The following is a 19,432-nucleotide window of genomic DNA, read 5'->3' as shown; positions in this document are numbered from 1 at the left end:
TGCTCGAGCCCCGGATCCAAGATGGCCGCGGATCCGGGTCCTGCAGGGAGGGAGGTGGCTTCACAGAGCCTGCTTAGAGCAGGCACTGTGAAGGCTGCAGCGCTGCATGTCAGATCAGTGATCTGACAGAGTGCTGTGCAAACTGTCAGATCACTGATCTGTGATGTCCCCCCCTGGGACAAAGTAAAAAAGTAAAAAAAAAATTTTCCAAATGTGTAAAAAAAATAAAAAAAAATATTCCAAAATAATGAAAAAAAAAAAAATATATTATTCCCATAAATACATTTCTTCATCTAAATAAAAAAAAACCAATAAAAGTACACATATTTAGTATCGCCGCGTCCGTAACGACCCGACCTATAAAACTGTCCCACTAGTTAACCCCTTCAGTAAACACCGTAAGAAAAAAAAAAAAAAAACGAGGCAAAAAACAACGCTTTATTATCATACCGCCGAACAAAAAGTGGAATAACACGCGATCAAAAGGACAGATATAAATAACCATGGTACCGCTGAAAGCGTCATATTGTCCCGCAAAAAAAGAGCCGCCATACAGCATCATCAGCAAAAAAATTAAAAAGTTATAGTCCTGAGAATAAAGCGATGCAAAAATAATTATTTTTTCTGTAAAATAGTTTTTATCGTATAAAAGCACCAAACCATAAAAAAATGATATAAATGAGGTATCGCTGTAATCGTACTGACCCGAAGAATAAAACTGATTTATCAATTTTACCAAACGCAGAACGGTATAAACGCCTCCCCCAATAGAAATTCATGAATAGCTGGCTTTTGGTCATTCTTCCTCACAAAAATCGGAATAAAAAGCGATAAAAAAATGTCACGTGCCCAAAAATGTTTTCAATAAAAACGTCAACTCGTCCCGCAAAAAACAAGACCTCACATGACTCTGTGGACCAAAATATGGAAAAATTATAGCTCTCAAAATGTGGTATTGCAAAAAATATTTTTTGCAATAAAAAGGGTCTTTCAGTGTGTGACGGCTGCCAATCATAAAAATCCGCTAAAAAACTCGCTATAAAAGTAAATCAAACCCCCCTTCATCACCCCCTTAGTTAGGGAAAAATAAAAAAAAATGTATTTATTTCCATTTTCCCATTAGGGCTAGGGTTAGGGCTAGGGCTAGGGTTAGGGCTAGGGTTAGGGTTAGGGCTAGGGTTAGGGCTAGGGCTAGGGTTAGGGCTAGGGTTAGGGCTAGGGTTAGGGCTAGGGTTAGGGTTGGGGCTACAGTTAGGGTTGGGGCTAAAGTTAGGGTTAGGGTTTAGATTACATTTACAGTTGGGAATAGGGTTGGGATTAGGGTTAGGGGTGTGTCAGGGTTAGAGGTGTGGTTAGGGTTACCGTTGGAATTAGGGTTAGGGGTGTGTTTGGATTAGGGTTTCAGTTATAATTGGGGGGTTTCCACTGTTTCGGCACATCAGGGGCTCTCCAAACACGACATGGCGTCCGATCTCAATTCCAGCCAATTCTGCGTTGAAAAAGTAAAACAGTGCTCCTTCCCTTCCGAGCTCTCCTGTGTGCCCAAACAGGGGTTTACCCCAACATATGGGGTATCAGCGTACTCAGGACAAATTGGACAACAACTTTTGTGGACCAATTTCTCCTGTTACCCTTGGGAAAATACAAAACTGGGGGCTAAAAAATAATTTTTGTGGGAAAACAAAAAGATTTTTTATTTTCACGGCTCTGCGTTATAAACTGTAGTGAAACACTTGGGGGTTCAAAGTTCTCACAACACATCTAGATAAGTTCATTGAGGGGTCTAGTTTCCAATATGGGGTCACTTGTGGGGGGTTTCTACTGTTTAGGTACATTAGGGGCTCTGCAAACGCAATGTGACGCCTGCAGACCAATCCATCTAAGTCTGCATTCCAAATGATGCTCCTTCCCTTCCGAGCCCTCCCATGCGCCCAAACGGTGGTTCCCCCCCACATATCGGGTATCAGCGTACTCAGGACAAATTGGACAACAACATTTAGGGTCCAATTTCTCCTGCTAACCTTGGAAAAATACAAAACTGGGGGCTAAAATATAATTTTTGTGGAAAAAAAAATATTTTTTATTTGCATGGCTCTGCGTTATAAACTGTAGTGAAATACTTGGGGGTTCAAAGTTCTCACAACACATCAAGATGAGTTCCTTAGGGGGTCTACTTTCCAAAATGGTGTCACTTGTGGGGGGTTTCTACTGTTTAGGTACATTAGGGGCTCTGCAAACGCAATGTGATGCCTGCAGACCATTCCATCTAAGTCTGCATTCCAAATGGCGCTCCTTCCCTTCCGAGCTCTCCCATGCGCCCAAACAGTGGTTTACTGCCACATATGGGGTATCAGCGTACTCGGGACAAATTGGACAACAACTTTTGAGGTCCAATTTCTTCTCTTACCCTTGGAAAAATAAAAAATTGGGGGCAAAAATATAATTTTTGTGAAAAAATATGATTTTTTATTTTTACGGTTCTGCATTATAAACTTCTGTGAAGCACTTGGTGGGTCAAAGTGCTCACCACACCTCTAGATAAGTTCCTTAGGGGGTCTACTTTCCAAAATGGTGTCACTTGTGGGGGGTTTCAATGTTTAGGCACATCAGTGGCTCTCCAAACGCAACATGGCGTCCCATCTCAATTTCTGTCAATTTTGCATTGAAAAGTCAAACTGCGCTCCTTCCCTTCCGAGCTCTCCCATGCGCCCAAACAGTGGTTTACTGCCACATATGGGGTATCAGCGTACTCAGGACAAATTGGACAACAACTTTTGAGGTCCAATTTCTTCTCTTACCCTTGGAAAAATAAAAAATTGGGGGCAAAAATATAATTTTTGTGAAAAAATATGATTTTTTATTTTTACGGTTCTGCATTATAAACTTCTGTGAAGCACTTGGTGGGTCAAAGTGCTCACCACACATCCAGATAAGTTCCTTAGGGGGTCTACTTTCCAAAATGGTGTCACTTGTGGGGGGTTTCAATGTTTAGGCACATCAGTGGCTCTCCAAACGCAACATGGCGTCCCATCTCAATTCCTGTCAATTTTGCATTGAAAAGTCAAATAGCGCTCCTTCCCTTCCGAGCTCTCCCATGCGCCCAAACAGTGGTTTACTGCCACATATGGGGTATCAGCGTACTCAGGACAAATTGGACAACAACTTTTTGGGTCCAATTTCTCCTGTTACCCTTGGTAAAATAAAACAAATTGGAGCTGAAGTAAATTTTTTGTGTAAAAAAGTTAAATGTTCATTTTTATTTAAACATTCCAAAAATTCCTATTAAACACCTGAAGGGTTAATAAACTTCTTGAATGTGGTTTTGAGCACCTTGAGGGCTGCAGTTTTTAGAATGGTGTCACACTTGGGCATTTTCTATCATATAGACCCCTCAAAATGACTTCAAATGAGACGTGGTCCCTAAAAAAAAATGGTGTTGTAAAAATGAGAAATTGCTGGTCAACTTTTAACCCTTATAACTCCCTAACAAAAAAAAAAATTGGTTCCAAAATTATGCTGATGTAAAGGAGACATGTGGGAAATGTTACTTATTAAGTATTTTGTGTGACATATCTCTGTGATTTAATTGCATAAAAATTCAAAGTTTGAAAATTGCGAAATTTTCAAAATTTTCGCCAAATTTCCGTTTTTTTCACAAATAAACGCAGGTACTATCAAAGAAATTTTACCACTATCATGAAGTACAATATGTCACGAGAAAACAATGTCAGAATCACCAGGATCCGTTGAAGCGTTTCGGAGTTATAACCTCATAAAGGGACAGTGGTCAGAATTGTAAAAATTGGCCTGGTCATTAACGTGCAAACCACCCTTGGGGGTAAAGGGGTTAAAACTGACCAAAGTAATTTTCAGTTTACTGAATATCAACTAATGAAAATCAGACATTGTTTTTGAATTGTGGTTCAACAGAAAAATAAAACTAATAAAAATGGCTAGGATAAAAATGATGGTACCTCTAGAACAGATTGCAAGTAAGTTGAACATAGGGAAGGTGTTAAACTAATAAACTTGTAGTCAGTCGCCTATTTGAAAGGTGAAAAGTAGTCACTGTGCTGTTTGGGATCATGGTGTGTAGTACACTGAACATGGACCAAAGAAAGTGAAGGCAAGAGTGTTCTCAGGATATTAGAAAGAAAATTATAGACAGACATGTTAAAGGTCGTAAGAAAATCTCCGAACAGCCTGACGTTCCTGTTACTATAGTTGCACATATATGGGACTGTAACCGACCTCCAAGGACTTGGGAAAACTGATGACAAAATGAAGAGATGGATAATACAGTTAATAGCCAAAGAGCCCAGAACAACATCCAGAGAGATCAGCGGTGACCTCCAAGAGCAAGGTCCATCAGTGTCCGGTCGCACCGTCTATCGCTGTCTTGGCCAAAGTGGACATCATGCATGACAATCGAAGAGAAAACCACTGTTGAAAGCAAATCACAAAAAAAGCTAGACTGGAAATTGCCAAAATGCATATTGACAAGCTAGAAAATTTCTGGGAGAACGTTCTTTGGACTGAGGAGACGACACTAGAGCTTTTTGGCATCACATCAGCTCTATTTTCCCAGACGCAAAAAGAGGGATTTTTGGTACTCACCGTAAAATCTCTTTCTTGGAGCTTTCATTGGGGGACACAGATAACCGTGGGTGTATGCTGCTGCTAGGAGGCTGACACTATGCAAAAAAGGAAAAGAACAATAGCCCCCCCCACCCACCCGGCAGTATACACCCACCCGGCAGTATACACCCACCGACAGGCACTGAGCACCTCAGTTGGTGAAAAAAGCAGTAGGAGAAACAACCATAACTAAGAACACATGAGTACCAACTCAATCAGGACTTGTAGGCCCAACCACGGTACCAAGAACAACTAACCAGGGAGGGTGCTGTGTCCCCCAATGAAGACTCCAAGAAATAGATTTTACGGTGAGTACCAAAAATCCCTCTTTATTGCTTCATTGGGGGACACAGATAACCGTGGGACGTCCAAAAGCAGTCCCGGAAAAGTGTGAGTAGAAAGGAAGCGAGAAAAGGGCTCAGGTCGGCCGGTGTGCGACTGCCGCCTGCAGTACCTTCCTACCAAAACCTGCATCTGACGAGGTCTGGGTATGAACCCTGTAGAACCTCGTGAACGTATGTAAAGACGACCAGGTGGCAGCCTTGCAAAGCGGAGGCCTGGTGATGAACAGCCCAGGAAGCACCGACAGCTCTGGTGGAGTGGGCCCGTACCCCAGGAGGGGGCTGTGTCTCTCGAGCACGGTAGGATTCCGTTATAGCAGAACGAATCCAGCGAGAAATAGTGGATTTGGACACTTGAAGGCCTTTCCGGCAACCCTCAGCAATGACAAACAGAGAGTCGGATTTGCGAAAATGAGCAGTTCTAGAAAGATAGATCCGAACGGCCCTGACAACGTCAAGCTTGTGAAGAGACTTCTCCAAGGGGTGGACAGGAGAAGGGCAAAAAGAAGGAAGAATGATATCCTCATTGATGTGGAAAGTGGAAACCACCTTGGGAAGAAATTCGGGGACAGGTCTTAGAACGACCTTGTCCTGATGAAGAATCAGGAAGGGGGAGCGGCAGGATAATGCTGCCAACTCGGAAACTCTAATTGAAGTGATGGCAATGAGGAAGGCCACCTTCCAGGAAAGAAAGGAAAAAGAGACGTCCTGAAGCAGTTCAAAAGGAAGGGTCTGAAGGGCACTGAGAACCAAATTGAGGTCCCAAGGTTCCAGCGGAGGACGAAAAGGAGGAGCAAGATGAGCAACTCCTTGCAGAAAAGTCTTCACTTGAGAGACGGAAGCCAAGTCCCTTTGGAAAAGAATGGACAAGGCGGAAACTTGACCCTTTAGGGTACTGAGGGACAACCCCAAGTCGAGTCCCGACTGCAGGAAGCCCAGAAAGTCCGGAAGGGAAAAAGTCATCGGAAAGACGTCGTGTGTCTCGCAGCACCGGTAGAAAGCCTTCCAGTACCTGTGGTAAATGCGAGAAGAAGCTGGCTTCCTGGCTCTGATCATGGTCTGTATGACCTGATGAGAAAAACCAGACTCCTTCAGAACCGCGGCCTCAACAGCCATGCCATTAAATGCAGGGACTGAGAACTTTGGTGGAAGAGTGGGCCCTGTGAGAGAAGATCTGAGCGGTATGGGAGTCTCCAAGGGGTATCCGCGAGCATGTTGACCAGCTCCGCGTACCAGGGGCGCCTTTGCCAGTCTGGAGCTATGAGTATGACCGGAATCCCCTCTAACTTTATCTTTTTTACTACCCTTGGGATCAAGGGAAGTGGGGGAAACAGGTAAGGAAACTGAAACTGCGACCTTGGGATTACCAGGGCGTCGTGGCTGATGGCCAGAGGGTCCCGGGATCTGGAGCAAACTGAGGAACCTTGTGGTTCATCCGAGATGCCATGAGGTCGACGTCTGGGGTGCCCCAATGAAGACAAATCTGGTCGAATACTGAGGGATGGAGAGACCACTCGCCCGTCGCCAGGCCCTTGCGGCTGAGGAAGTCAGCTGCCCAGTTTTCGATGCCCGGAATGTGGACAGCTGAAATGACCGGAACGTGACGTTCCGCCCAATGAAGTATCCTTGCTGCCTCTGCCAGTACCTGACTGCTGCGCGTCCCGCCCTGGTGGTTTAAGTATGCCACGGCTGTGGCGTTGTCCGACTGGATGCGGACGGGACGGCCGGCCAGGAGTTATTGCCAGTGGAGTAGGGCAAGGAAGATTGCTCTGATCTCCAGTAAGTTGATAGGAAGAAGAGCCTCCTGGTGGGTCCACTGACCCTGCGCTGTGAGATGTCGGAAGACCGCTCCCCAACCGAGCAGGCTGGCATCTGTGGTGATGACCTGCCACTGAAGCGGAAGGAAAGACCTTCCTCTGAGGAGCGATGAAGACAGGGTCTACCAGGTCAGTGACTGCCGAGGCAGACGAACGGGGCGGTCCAATGAGGTCGTGGATCTGTTCCAAGTGGTGAGAAGAAACAGTTGGAGGGGACGTGTGTGGAATTGGGCAAAGGGAATGGCCTCCATGGAGGCAACCATCTTTCCCAGGACTGCCATGCAGAACCGAAGCGAGCGAGGAGCTGGGTGTTTGAGAGATCGGGCTGCCTTGCGGAGACCGGAGAACTTGTCCAGTGGGAGGAAGACCCGAGCCATGTTCGTGTCGAATTTCATGCCCAGGAAGGACAGATGCTGGTAGGGAATCAGAGATGACTTGTCCCAGTTGATGATCCACCTGAGGCGAGTCAGAGTGTCCAGAGAGATCTGGAGGCTTCGCGCACAGTCTCGATGAGAAGAACCCCTGATCAAAAGATCGTCCAGGTAGGGGATGATGAGTATCCCCCTGGAACGAAGGATGGCCATGACCTCCGCCATGATCTTGGTGAAGACCCTGGGGGCCGACACCAGGCCGAACGGGAGGGCCGTGAATTGGTAGTGCTCTTTCTGGAAGGCAAACCGAAGGTACCTCTGGTGCCGTACGCAGATAGGAACATGAAGGTACGCATCCTGAATATCCACCGAACACAGGAAGTCTCCGGGCTCCATGGCGGCAATCACAGACCGCAAGGACTCCATCCTGAAGTGGCAGAGTCGAACATGGCGGTTCAAAAACTTGAGATCCAGAATTGGGCGAAGGGAACCGTCCTTCTTGGGGACTACGAAGAGGTTTGAGTAGAACCCCGAAAAACGCTCGTTTGAAGGGACAGGAATGACTACGCCAGCTGTGACCAGGGAAGAGACGGCCTCAAGAAACCCGAGCAGTTGAGACGGTTGCCTTGGTGGACGAGAGCGGAAGAAACGATCTTCCAGCAGGGAAAAAAATTCGATCTTGTAACCGGAGGTAACTACCTCTCTGACCCAGGCGTCGCTGACTACAGACAGCCAGGCGTCCCGGAAGGAAAGAAGTCTGCCTCCCACCCTGGAAGTCATTCCAGGTGGGGGCGACCCGTCACTTGGAATGAAATATATCGGAACGGGAGCCAGAGGACCTGAAAGGTTGGCTCTTAGTTCTCCATCTGAGGGCAGGCTTGTAAGAAGAGGGTCTCCTCCGCTCTCCTGAAGCGGAAGGTTGCTCCTGCTGGGAAGAGGAGTCAGAGGTCCGAAATTGACGAAAGTGCCTAAAAGGCCTAGGGCTCTTTTTATTGAAGAAACGTTTTGGTCTAGACTGAGGGAGGGAAGTACTTTTTCCTCCCGTGGCATCAGAAATGATCTGGTCTAAGCGAGAGCCAAAGAGTCTGGAACCCCGAAAGGCTAGGTTGGTGAGAGACTTCTTAGAAGTTGTATCTGCGCTCCATGCTTTGAGCCAAAGAATGCTGTGTATAGCAATGATGTTGCTACTTGCCCTTGCGGAACAGGCCGCTGCATCCAAGGAGGCAGCCAAAACGTATTTGCCCGCGTGGCCAATCTGGTCCGCTAAATCAGCCAGTTCCTGTGGTGAAGCCGAAGCCAAAATGCCTCGTCGAAGAATTTTGACCCAGGCGGAAAAGGCCTTTGCCACCCAGGTGGAGGCGAAACTGGGGCAGAGGGAAGCTCCTGATGCCTCGAATGCTGATTTGGCTAGAGTCTCAATCTGTCTGTCCGTAGCGTCTTTAAGCGACGCACTGTCAGGTAAGGACAGGACCGTCTTGGATAAAAGACCGGAAACCGGCGGGTCCACCTTTGGAGATTCTGCCCATTTGGCACGAAGGTCAGCACTAAACGGGTATAATACGTCCAGCTGTTTTCTGCCTGGGAAGCTCTTCAGGATGTTCCCAGTGCTTAGACAGGGTAGACTCAAATTCCTCGTGATTGGGAAAGGAGCGAGAAGGACGCTTGACCCGTTTGAAGGAGACAGAAGGATCCTGTGAGGGAGCCTAGTCCTGTTTAAGCTTAAGAGATTGGGAGATAGCCAAGATGAGACTATCCACAATAGCCTGTATGCCAGACATCTGGTCTGAGTCAGACCCGGACTGGATCCTCCTCCGAAGAGGGGAATTGGGAAGAGGTGAGCAGCTTGGGAACCTCTGAGGGACCTGGAGAGCTGGAAGAGGAGCCAGACAGGGACCTCTTTCTAGAACGGCCGGCCAGAGCATTCTTCTGAGGGTCGATAACAGGTGCGTGCGACTCGCCATGAGAGACGGTCAGAGCACTGGTGGCTGTAGCTAGATGCGGAAATCGTTCAAGCGCCTGGACCAGAGATTGGGATACTTCAGTCAAGTCAGAGACTGACTGAGACATAGCAACTGCCCACTCTGGGGGAGGGGTAGTGCACTCATCCCGAGATTCGGAAGCTTCCTGCGGAGCAGACATGGTATGCGGACTGCAGGATTGGCAGAAGGGTGACGACTGACCTGCTGACCACTTTTTCTTGCAGCGTGAGCAAGCGTAATGAATGATGGTGGGTTTGGAAACAGAAGCCCCAATAGAGTTGGACATATGTAGGCTGTGAGCTTATAGTAAGGGAAAAAAGGGTTGGAAAGCTCTGCCTGTGTAAGTCTAAACTACTGCAGCGCTGTCTCCGGAGTATGATATACTGCAGGGGAGGGATGCTAGGGTACGGATGAAAGCCTACTGTACAGGAAGGAAAGAGCTGCAGCTGAAACGGTATCTGTGCCCCCTGAGTGGTGTAGCGTCCGGATAGGAAGCAGAATCCAAGATGGAGGAGGAATAGAGGCCTCGTGGGGGAGTGGTTAAGCGCACAGCAAATGACTGGGAAGAGAGAAACCCCTGATAGGTCCATCGGCAGAAGGGGGCGTGTGAGCTGTATTAAAATATCACTGGGCGCCAAGAAAGCGCGGGCGATTAGGAGGCGTGGCCGATCGGTCCGAACTGAGGTAAAGTAAAAAAAGGGAAGCCGCGGCGCTGAATGAACAACGCATGGAATAGACGGCAGGGCAGCGCTGACAGGTCCAGGGGAGGGAAGGGAGCCAGCGTGAGATACAAACAACAATCCCCTTCCCCCCCCAATATATCTTCATTGCCTTGATCTTCAGCGCTGCATGAGGGTCGTCCAGGGGCCCAAGGGAAGGCAGGGACGCTGGAGAGAAGAACCCTCTTCCAGGAGACGGCATCAACCCCCTTAGGGAAAAAAGGGGGGAGGTCACCGCTGCTGACTACCGTCTCCCTCTCAGCCCTGTCCGAGGAGAGGGGTGAGGAGGAAATTCGGCAAGGACCGGCCACCAAACTCACCCTGAGGCACCAATGAAGGCACAGGGGAGAAATGTCCTGCCAGCAGGCCTGAGTGTTGCGATGTGGGTGACACCACACTGCTCGCTCAGCCGCTAATAATGGGAAGGCAAAGTGAATTAACACCCAGATTCCCTAGAAGTTGAATCTGAAAAACAAAATAAATAATTAGTAAAACACAACAAACCTGCGAAAGCAAAAAATGATTAGCTGCGGATCTGGAAGATCCAGGTCCACCTCCTACAGACACCAAGCACAAACTGAGGTTCTCGGTGCCTGTCGGTGGGTGTATACTGCCGGGGAGGGGCTATTGTTCTTTTCCTTTTTTGCATAGTGTCAGCCTCCTAGCAGCATACACCCACGGTTATCTGTGTCCCCCAATGAAGCGATTAAAGAAATGAATCCTACAAAGGAAAGAACCTTGTACCTATTGTGAACATGGAGGAGGCTCAGGATGTTTGGTGGCTGCTTTCCTGCATTTTGCACATGGGGTCTTGTATCTGTGCAGGGTGCAATGAAATCTCAGGACTATCGAGGCATTCTGGAGCCAAATGTGCTGCCAAGTGTCGGAAAGCTCCGACTGAGTCGCAGGTCTCAGATGCTCCAATAGGATGATGACCCAAAACACGGCAACGTCCAAGAATGGCTGAGAGCATTAGATCTAAACCTTACTGAGCATCTGTGGAAGAAGCGGAGACCTGCCGTCCGGTGAAGGCGTCTTCACACCTGAGACACAAGGAGCAGTTTGCTCACAAGGAGTCGGCCAAAATACCTGTGGACGGGGGCGGATGTTTCACTGAGAGTTACAGGAATCGTTTGTTTACATCGATTGTCTAAAAAAGGTCGTGCAACAAAATATGAAGCTAAAGGAACCATAATTTCTGCCCAGGCCAGGGTCAGTAATTTAGTTTTCTTTCTCGCTTCATTGGGGGACACAGGTAACCACGGGTGTATGCTGCTGTCGCTAGGAGGCTGACACTATGCAAATAAAGAAAAATAACTCCTCCCCGGCAGTATACACCCTCCCGACAGGCACCAGGTAACTCAGTAGTTGCCTGTTTCAAGATATTTCAGTGACCAGTGTGGGTTTTTCTTACTTTACCAGAAAGTACCAACATACCGTATATACTCGAGTATAAGCCAAGAATGTCAGCCCATTTTTTTAGGCTGAAAGTCCCCCTCTCGGCTTATACTCGAGTCATTCCCAGGGGTTGGCAGGGGAGGGGGAGCGGCAGCTGTCTAATCATACTCACCTGCTCCTGGCGCGTCTCTGGTTCCCTGGCGCTGACAGCTTCTTCCTGTATTGAGCGGTCACATGGTACCGCTCATTACAGTAATGAATATGGACCCGACTCCACTCCCATAGGGGTGGAGCCGCATATTCATTACTGTAATGAGCGGTGCCATGTGACCGCTCAATACAGGAAGAAGCTGCCGGCGCCCGGAGAACCAGGGACTTGCAGGGACCGTGCCAGGAGCAGGTGAGTTCCACCGTCGGCGCCGCTCCGTCTTCTGCATCCTCTGCAGTGATGCTCTGGTCAGAGGGCGCGATGATGCGATTAGTGTGCGCGAAGCCCTCTGCCTGAACGTCAGTGCAGAGAACGCGGAAGACACAGCAGAACCCGGCGGTGGAACGTGGAAAGGTGACTATAGCAAGTGCCGGGGACCTGAGTGACGAGAGGTGAGTATGTGACTTTTTTTTTTTTTATCGCAGCAACAGCATATGGGGCATAATAGGCTATGGAGCATCTTATGGGGCCATAATCAGCATTTGTGCAGCATTATACGGGGCAAATATTCTATGGAGCACCTTATGGGGCCATGTGCAGCATTATATGGGGCAAATATCTCTATGGAGCATCTTATAGGGCAATAATCAGTATTTGTGCAGCATTATATGGGGCAAATGTCTGTATAGAGCATCTTATGGGGCCATAATCAGCATTTCTGCAGCATTACGGTATATGGGGCAAATATCTCTATGGAGCATCTAATGGGGCCATAATCCGCATTTGTGGAGCATTATACGGGGCAAATGTGTCTATGGAGCATCTTATAGGGCCATAATCAGCATTTGTGGAGCATTATATGGGGCAAATGTGTCTATGGAGCATCTTATAGGGCCATAATCCGCATTTGTGCAGCATTATATGGGGCAAATGTTTTATGGAGCATCTTATAGGGCCATAATCAACGATTGTGCAGCATTGTATGGGGCATATTTTAATATGAAGCATCTTATGGGGCCCATCATAAACTATATGGAGCATTATATGGGGCGTATTTTGTATGGAGCATCTTATGGGGCCCATCATAAACTATATGGAGCATTATATGGGGCGTATTTTGTATGGAGCATCTTATGGGGCCCATCATAAACTATATGGAGCATTATATGGGGCTTCTGATTCAATATGGATATTCAAAAACACTTAACCTACTGATGTCTCAATTTAATTTTGCGATGTTGTGGGATCGGAGTCAGCTGTGAGGCGGAGCAGAGGGCATTGCTTTCCTGGCGGCAATTTTCCTGAAGTCGTGGGCCTACGGTGGCGGTGCATGTGCAGACTGGGATTTCTGCCCAGCCGAGATGTCAATCCACGCAAATGTCACCTCCAGCATCCATTTTCCTGAAGCCTATAGTTTCGGGGAGATGGGCCGCTAGAGACGGCGCTTGCGCGGATTGACATTTCTGCTGGGCTGAGATCCCAGTCTGCGCATGCCCTGTCTCTGGCGGCCATCTTCCTGTAGCCATGGGCTTCAGAAAAATGTCTACCAGAAGAGGCGCTTGCTTGGATTGAGATCTTGGCCTGGCCTCTGGCAGCCCACGGCTTCAGGGATAGCAATGCACTCCACTCTACCTCACCTCCGACAGCAGCGCTGGGGCACCCATATCTCCCACCCAGGGGGCCCGCATCATTGCCCCGCTCCTGCCGCCGACAGCTTCCTGAGGAAGAAGGTACCATGTCTACTGTGACCCCGCTCCACCCCCTTAGGCAAGATACTTTAAATTCGGACTATAAGACAAACCCCCATCCTATACAAAAAAAACTTTTTTAAATCTATTTTCCTCCTCAAAACTTGGGGGTACGTCTTATGGTCCAGTGCGGCTTATAGCTCACAAAAACGGTATATATTTTGTGAAAGCTTTATTTATGGAGAGAAAGTTTTGTCACTTAACTATTACTGAATCGGTATAATTCTATCCAGAGTTAGAGAACAGGAAGCTTGACGTTATTTTCTGCTATTTATTGGATGAATTGATTCATGGGCAATGAGCCATAAAGAATTTTACATTTAACTTTTATTTATTTTTATTATTACGTTACTTATGCAACATTTTTCTCCTTCACCACATTGGGGGACACAGACCGTGGGTGTATGCTGCTGCCACTAGGAGGCGACACTAAGTGATACAAAGAAAGTTCGCTCCTCCCCTGCAGTATACCCCTCCTGCTGGCTCTCAGCTCCTCCCCTGCAGTATACACCCTCCTGATGGCTCTCAGCTCCTCCCCTGCAGTATACACCCTCCTGCTGGCTCTCAGCTCCTCCCCGGCAGTATACACCCTCCTGCTGGCTCTCAGCTCCTCCCCTGCAGTATACACCCTCCTGCTGGCTCTCAGCTCCTCCCCTGCAGTATACACCCTCCTGCTGGCTCTCAGCTCCTCCCCTGCAGTATACACCCTCCTGCTGGCTCTCAGCTCCTCCTTTGCAGTATACACCCTCCTGCTGGCTCTCAGCTCCTCCCCTGCAGTATACACCCTCCTGCTGGCTCTCAGCTCCTCCCCTGCAGTATACACCCTCCTGCTGGCTCTCAGCTCCTCCCCTGCAGTATACACCCTCCTGCTGGCTCCCAGCTCCTCCCCTGCAGTATACACCCTCCTGCTGGCTCTCAGCTCCTCCCCTGCAGTATACACCCTCCTGCTGGCTCTCAGCTCCTCCCCTGCAGTATACACCCTCCTGCTGGCTCTCAGCTCCTCCCCTGCAGTATACACCCTCCTGCTGGCTCTCAGCTCCTCCCCTGCAGTATACACCCTCCTGCTGGCTCTCAGCTCCTCCCCTGCAGTATACACCCTCCTGCTGGCTCTCAGCTCCTCCCCTGCAGTATACACCCTCCTGCTGGCTCTCAGCTCCTCCCCTGCAGTATACACCCTCCTGCTGGCTCTCAGCTCCTCCCCTGCAGTATACACCCTCCTGCTGGCTCTCAGCTCCTCCCCTGCAGTATACACCCTCCTGTTGGCTCTCAGCTCCTCCCCTGCAGTATACACCCTCCTGTTGGCTCTCAGCTCCTCCCCTGCAGTATACACCCTCCTGCTGGCTCTCAGCTCCTCCCCTGCAGTATACACCCTCCTGCTGGCTCTCAGCTCCTCCCCTGCAGTATACACCCTCCTGCTGGCTCTCAGCTAACCAGTTCGGTGCAAAAGCAGTAGGAGATCAGTAACAACATATGAGCGTATAGCATGTCATATTATATATCAGAGTATAGAATGTCAGATTATAAAAACAAGCATAAGCTAATAACAGGATGGGAGCTGTGTCCCCCAATGATTGGCTCGGAGAAAAAGATTTTACGGTGAGTACACAAAAATCCCTATTTTTTATTATTTTATATTTTTCATAATGCAGCAGTTTGTAGTTAGTCCATATACTGGTACTTTGTACCGTGCCAAGTATATGACTGGAATAGATGAGATACAGTACATAAGTAACAGATATGAGGATTTGTTCTTCAGTATCTGGCAGTGAGCGTGGATTAACTATTGCTTATGTCGGCTGTGCAGTTGTCCTATTAATACATGTATAGCGTTTAAGTGTGTGTATACACATACACATACACACACACACACACACACGGCCTGAATGGGGTCTGATTTAACTTTTCTTCTTGCACACCCATTGATAAGCGTTTGACCCAAGATTGATAAGCGTTTGATCCAAGTGGCAATTTACTATGATCAGATTCTCTCCTATGAGAGAATCGGCTCACAGGTGCGGAGAAAGTAATTTCTCCATTGTCTGTGCCCACGTAAATCGTACTGCACTCGGATGACATCGATGCTTCATTGGGGGACACAGGAAACCATGGCCACTGCGGATTACGGCACACTCCATGCGTTTGGTGGGAGCCTCCTGGGCAGTCCGCCATCAGGCGTCAGCCTTGCAGCTCTGCAAGGCTGCTACATGGGCCACCATTCATACCTTTACTAAATTCTAAAGGGTTCACACTCATGCTTCATCTAATGCGAACCTTGGTAGAAAGCTCCTGCAAGCCGCAGTGGCCTGAGCTCTGACTTGAGGGTATTATACGTCTTGCCACCCTTGGGACTGCTTTGGGACATACCATGGCTTCCTGTGTCCCCCAATGAAGCGAGAGAGAAAACAAGATTTTGGGGACTCCACGCAGCAAGAGTGTGAACCCTGTAGAATTTAGTAAAGGTATGAATGGAGGCCCATGTAGCAGCCTTGCAGAGCTGCGAGGCTGATGCCTGATGGCGGACTGCCCAGGAGGCTCCCACCGAACGCATGGAGTGTGCCATAATCCTCAATGGCCATGGTTTCCTGACGCGGCTGCAAAGAAGTTTTACGGGAAAATAAGACACGTATTTTGTCTTCCTCTGTAAACCCTATACATAATATAGATGGTGGATGTTTTCCCAGTGGTTAGGATCGACCCAGATGCTACTCCGCCATTTTCATACCCTGAACCACAAGTGTAGTAAAAGTTGCGTCAGACCCGCAGCAAATAGCCAAGGAAATGTGCTCACAGAATGGGAAGGCAAACTATAATGCTGCACTATACTGATTCGGGTGAGTATTAGATTTTATTCTAATACTTTATAAAGGAAGAAGAGTGTAATAATCCAGAATATCATGTGTGTGTGTGCCCCAAGTCACTGGGCAAAGCGATGAGTGGATTTACTTAGCATAGTATCTTGTTGACCTATTTTGGGGATTCACCAGTCTCCGCTGTGAGGTTTGCAAGTTCATCATAATCTACTACTGCAAGAACAGTGGTTGGTGTTTCTGCTGCGCCCCCTCTGTAAGCGTAGGATGCCAGCTGCGCTATACAGCTGGCACTCGGCAGCAACCAGACATGGCTCTGATCGCTGCTTTTTCTATTTAAATGCCGATGTCCCGAGACAAGGTTGCAGGGTGCTGATGGGTTACAATGGCAGCTTGGGGGCCTGCAGATCCTTACACTGGCTTCTTACAAGATCTTCATTTTTACTATATACAGAAATGTTATTCAATAAAGCAACCCCTCCCTCATGCAGGTATGCCGACAAAAAGATGAAGAAGGGGAGAAAAAGAAAAATAAAGGCCCAAAAAGGAATATTTGGTGCAGTGGGAAGGACTTAATGGGTACATCCTGAAAATCTTAAAACAAATCTTCTTTAACAGGTCATATAATGGCATCCGTCATCTATAGGGTATTATAGTATATAAGAGGTCGGAGCATGTGGCACTACCCCGAAGGGGGGGTAAATATCTGATCACTGTGGGCCATCCCCACCGGGAGACCCTCGCTGATCACTAGAAAAAAAGCTGCAGAAGACCTCGTTCCTCCTCAATGCATGGACATTGAGGCATTCGCATGGAGGACTGTGTATTCTTTCCAATTCCCTAATTTAGAAATAAAATCTGTCTTTGTATTATTTTAGCCTTTTTAACCCCCCAAAAAATATTGAGACTAAAATCAAGAATCGTCCTTATACTTGGAAAAAAAATGAGATTTACGATAATTTTATTTTTCTGCAAAATCAGACTTTTGGATTGAAATAGTCAACAGAAGTCTTCCACCTCGGAATCGACGTAGGCTTCACCATAGGAAACGTCCAAGTACAGAAGCTTGGGAGAAACTTTAGGTAGGCTTTAAAACACTCGAACTGCAAAAGGGGTCAAAATGACCCCTTGTCTCTTTCTTTTTTTTTTCTTCCAATAATTTATTCATTTTTTTTTTTACTCTTTTCCTCCAAGTACTATGACTTTTATTTATTTTTTTGTTCCCTTTACAATATGTATTGCAAACTACAATTTTGTTTTTTTTTCCGGTTCTATACAAAACAAATTCTATCGGTTCTAGTTTAAAAAGTGAATGCAGTAAAAGGATGATTACATTTTTTTTGATGTATATCCATTTTATTACTGCTGGACCATATTTGTTTGTGTCCTGGTATAATGTATTTTCCCTCCTATGTGTAAGACTAAGCTGCCACCGGCCCACCGTTTCCATATACGTAGCGAAACCACTAGGGTAATGCCACCCCCTCTACCCCTTCCCTCGTCTATAGGGCAGAGCCGTCCTTGCAGATGTATTGACATACAAAGCACCGCATAAGTGGATCGTCTTTTGGTGAATATTGTACTTTGCCTTCCAGGTGTCCGCAAATATGGTAAAGATTTTCAAGCTATTGCAGATGTAATTGGCAACAAGACTGTTGGTCAAGTGAAGAACTTCTTTGTAAACTACAGGCGTCGGTTTAACTTAGAGGAGGTATTGCAGGAATGGGAAGCAGAACAAGGAACCCAGGCCTCTAATGGTGATGCTTCTACCTTAGGGGATGACACAAAAAACACTTCTCATGTCCCATCAGGAAAGAGCACTGATGAAGAGGATGAGGTGTGTTTGTGTATCCACAGTATTCAGTTCAGATTTTTTTTTTTTTACTCTATTTTTTATTATTTTTTTTTCTAAAAATTACTGATAAAATGCGAATAGATGATAAAAGGTAGCATTCAACAATATCTCTGGTACCATTGACTATGTCTAGAATTATATATAATGATTGGAACGCTATTTTATACTATCGTTGTATGAAGCTTTTTGTTAGTGTAATGGTCTTGGTTTGATGTCCATTTTTTGTTTCCATTTTTTTTTTTTAGACCCAGAGCAGCCAGATGGCACCACCACCACCACCCACCGGCCAGTCTCCTCCAGAGCAGTCCGTAGCCCCAGCACCGCCAGCTTCGGTAACGACCCTGAATCAGCTGCCGCCGCCTCTTCTCCGGCCAACCCTTCCAGCTGCTCCGGCCTTACATCGGCAGCCGCCGCCACTACAGCAGCAAGCCCGATTCGTTCAGCCAAGGCCGACGCTCAACCAGCCCCCGCCACCGCTAATTCGCCCAGCTAGCTCTTTGCCTCCCCGCCTAAACCCCAGGCCGGCGGTGACCACCAGTTCTGGCCAGCAGCAGCCATCATCTCTCATCGGGATTCAGACGGAACCGCAGCCTGCAATGCATTGATGTAAAATAACTCCATGAAACCTGGAACTATGAGAGGAGTCTCGAAGCCATTGACGAGGCCAAGTATTGCTTCGTCTAAAGAAGATCATGAAAACCAGACATTATTAAAAAAAAGACTGTGTACCGTACACTAAACTGATCCAGAATGTATTGTAAGCTTTTTATATACATATATCTATATAGTCGGGCGTAAGCATTCTGTAAACCAAAGTGTTCTCCACATTAAGACTCGTCTGTTACGTGTTACTGTGTGTCATATTTCGGCATTTATTTGCCGACCATATGCAATAAATCACAAGTGTCGGTGGTCTGTAAGTATATAGCTCGGAGAGATGCAGTCTTCATATCAACCTTCCGGTGATATCACCTAAACACAGTGAAGGCGGCCATTAGGCATTTGTCTCGTACCTCAGTGATGACGTGTTTTGTGAATGTTGACCAATAATATGGCCTCCGCTGTGTGTAGATGATCAGTCCATGTCTTCACCTATCCTTTTTTAAGCTCTTGAAGCTCATTCATGTTTAAGGAGGTTGTAAGATTTGTGTCCAGATAGTAGATGATGCAGATCTTTCTTCCCCTCTCCTAGCGTGAAATCTCAGCACTAGCTGAACCATCAATTTGAAGAAACTAAAGGTCCCCTACATACATACTGGATAACCCTCCAGTTTTGGCAAAACCAGACGACCATCAGATGTGTATGGGGACCACAGGACTCTCTCCCCAAAGGAAAACGTTGGGGCAGAGAAGTTTCGGGCTGTTGTGCTGTGTGTACACAGACTCAGCGGAAACTGAGTTTTGAGGTTTGGAGCGTTTTTACAGAAAAAAAACTCCTTAGGGTATGATCACGCCTAGTTTTTTTTTTTTGTTTGTTTTATTTTTTTTTGTAGGGGATCCGACTTAAAAAAAAACAAAAAACAAAAAAAAACTTTAAACACACTTCCACAGAAAAAATTTTGAACTGTTCATTTTTTGTGTTTTTTATTATTTTCTCCTAGAGAGGTTTTA

At 47.1% G+C, this 19,432-nt stretch overlaps 1 protein-coding gene across 5 annotated transcripts in view; it reads left to right on the top strand.

Annotated features, from left to right (window-relative positions):
- The window catches only part of RCOR3 (REST corepressor 3), a 66,844-nt gene extending 47,412 nt beyond the window's left edge, over nt 1-19,432 (top strand). For 3 of the 5 annotated variants that reach the window (XM_069768553.1, XM_069768551.1, XM_069768554.1), the window contains 2 exons: nt 17,562-17,803; nt 18,067-19,431. In XM_069768553.1, the coding sequence (XP_069624654.1) occupies nt 17,562-17,803; nt 18,067-18,426 (602 nt within the window). In that variant the 3' untranslated portion in view covers nt 18,427-19,431. Of the gene's footprint in view, nt 1-17,561; nt 17,804-18,066 lie in introns of all 5 variants that reach the window. The other 2 variants (XM_069768552.1, XM_069768555.1) reach the window with 2 other exon arrangements.

This window comes from Ranitomeya imitator, chromosome 5 (assembly GCF_032444005.1).
Source record: "Ranitomeya imitator isolate aRanImi1 chromosome 5, aRanImi1.pri, whole genome shotgun sequence".
Lineage (NCBI taxonomy): Eukaryota > Metazoa > Chordata > Amphibia > Anura > Dendrobatidae > Ranitomeya > Ranitomeya imitator.
Note: the sequence above shows the minus strand (reverse complement) of the source record. Positions and strands in the feature narration are given on the sequence as shown.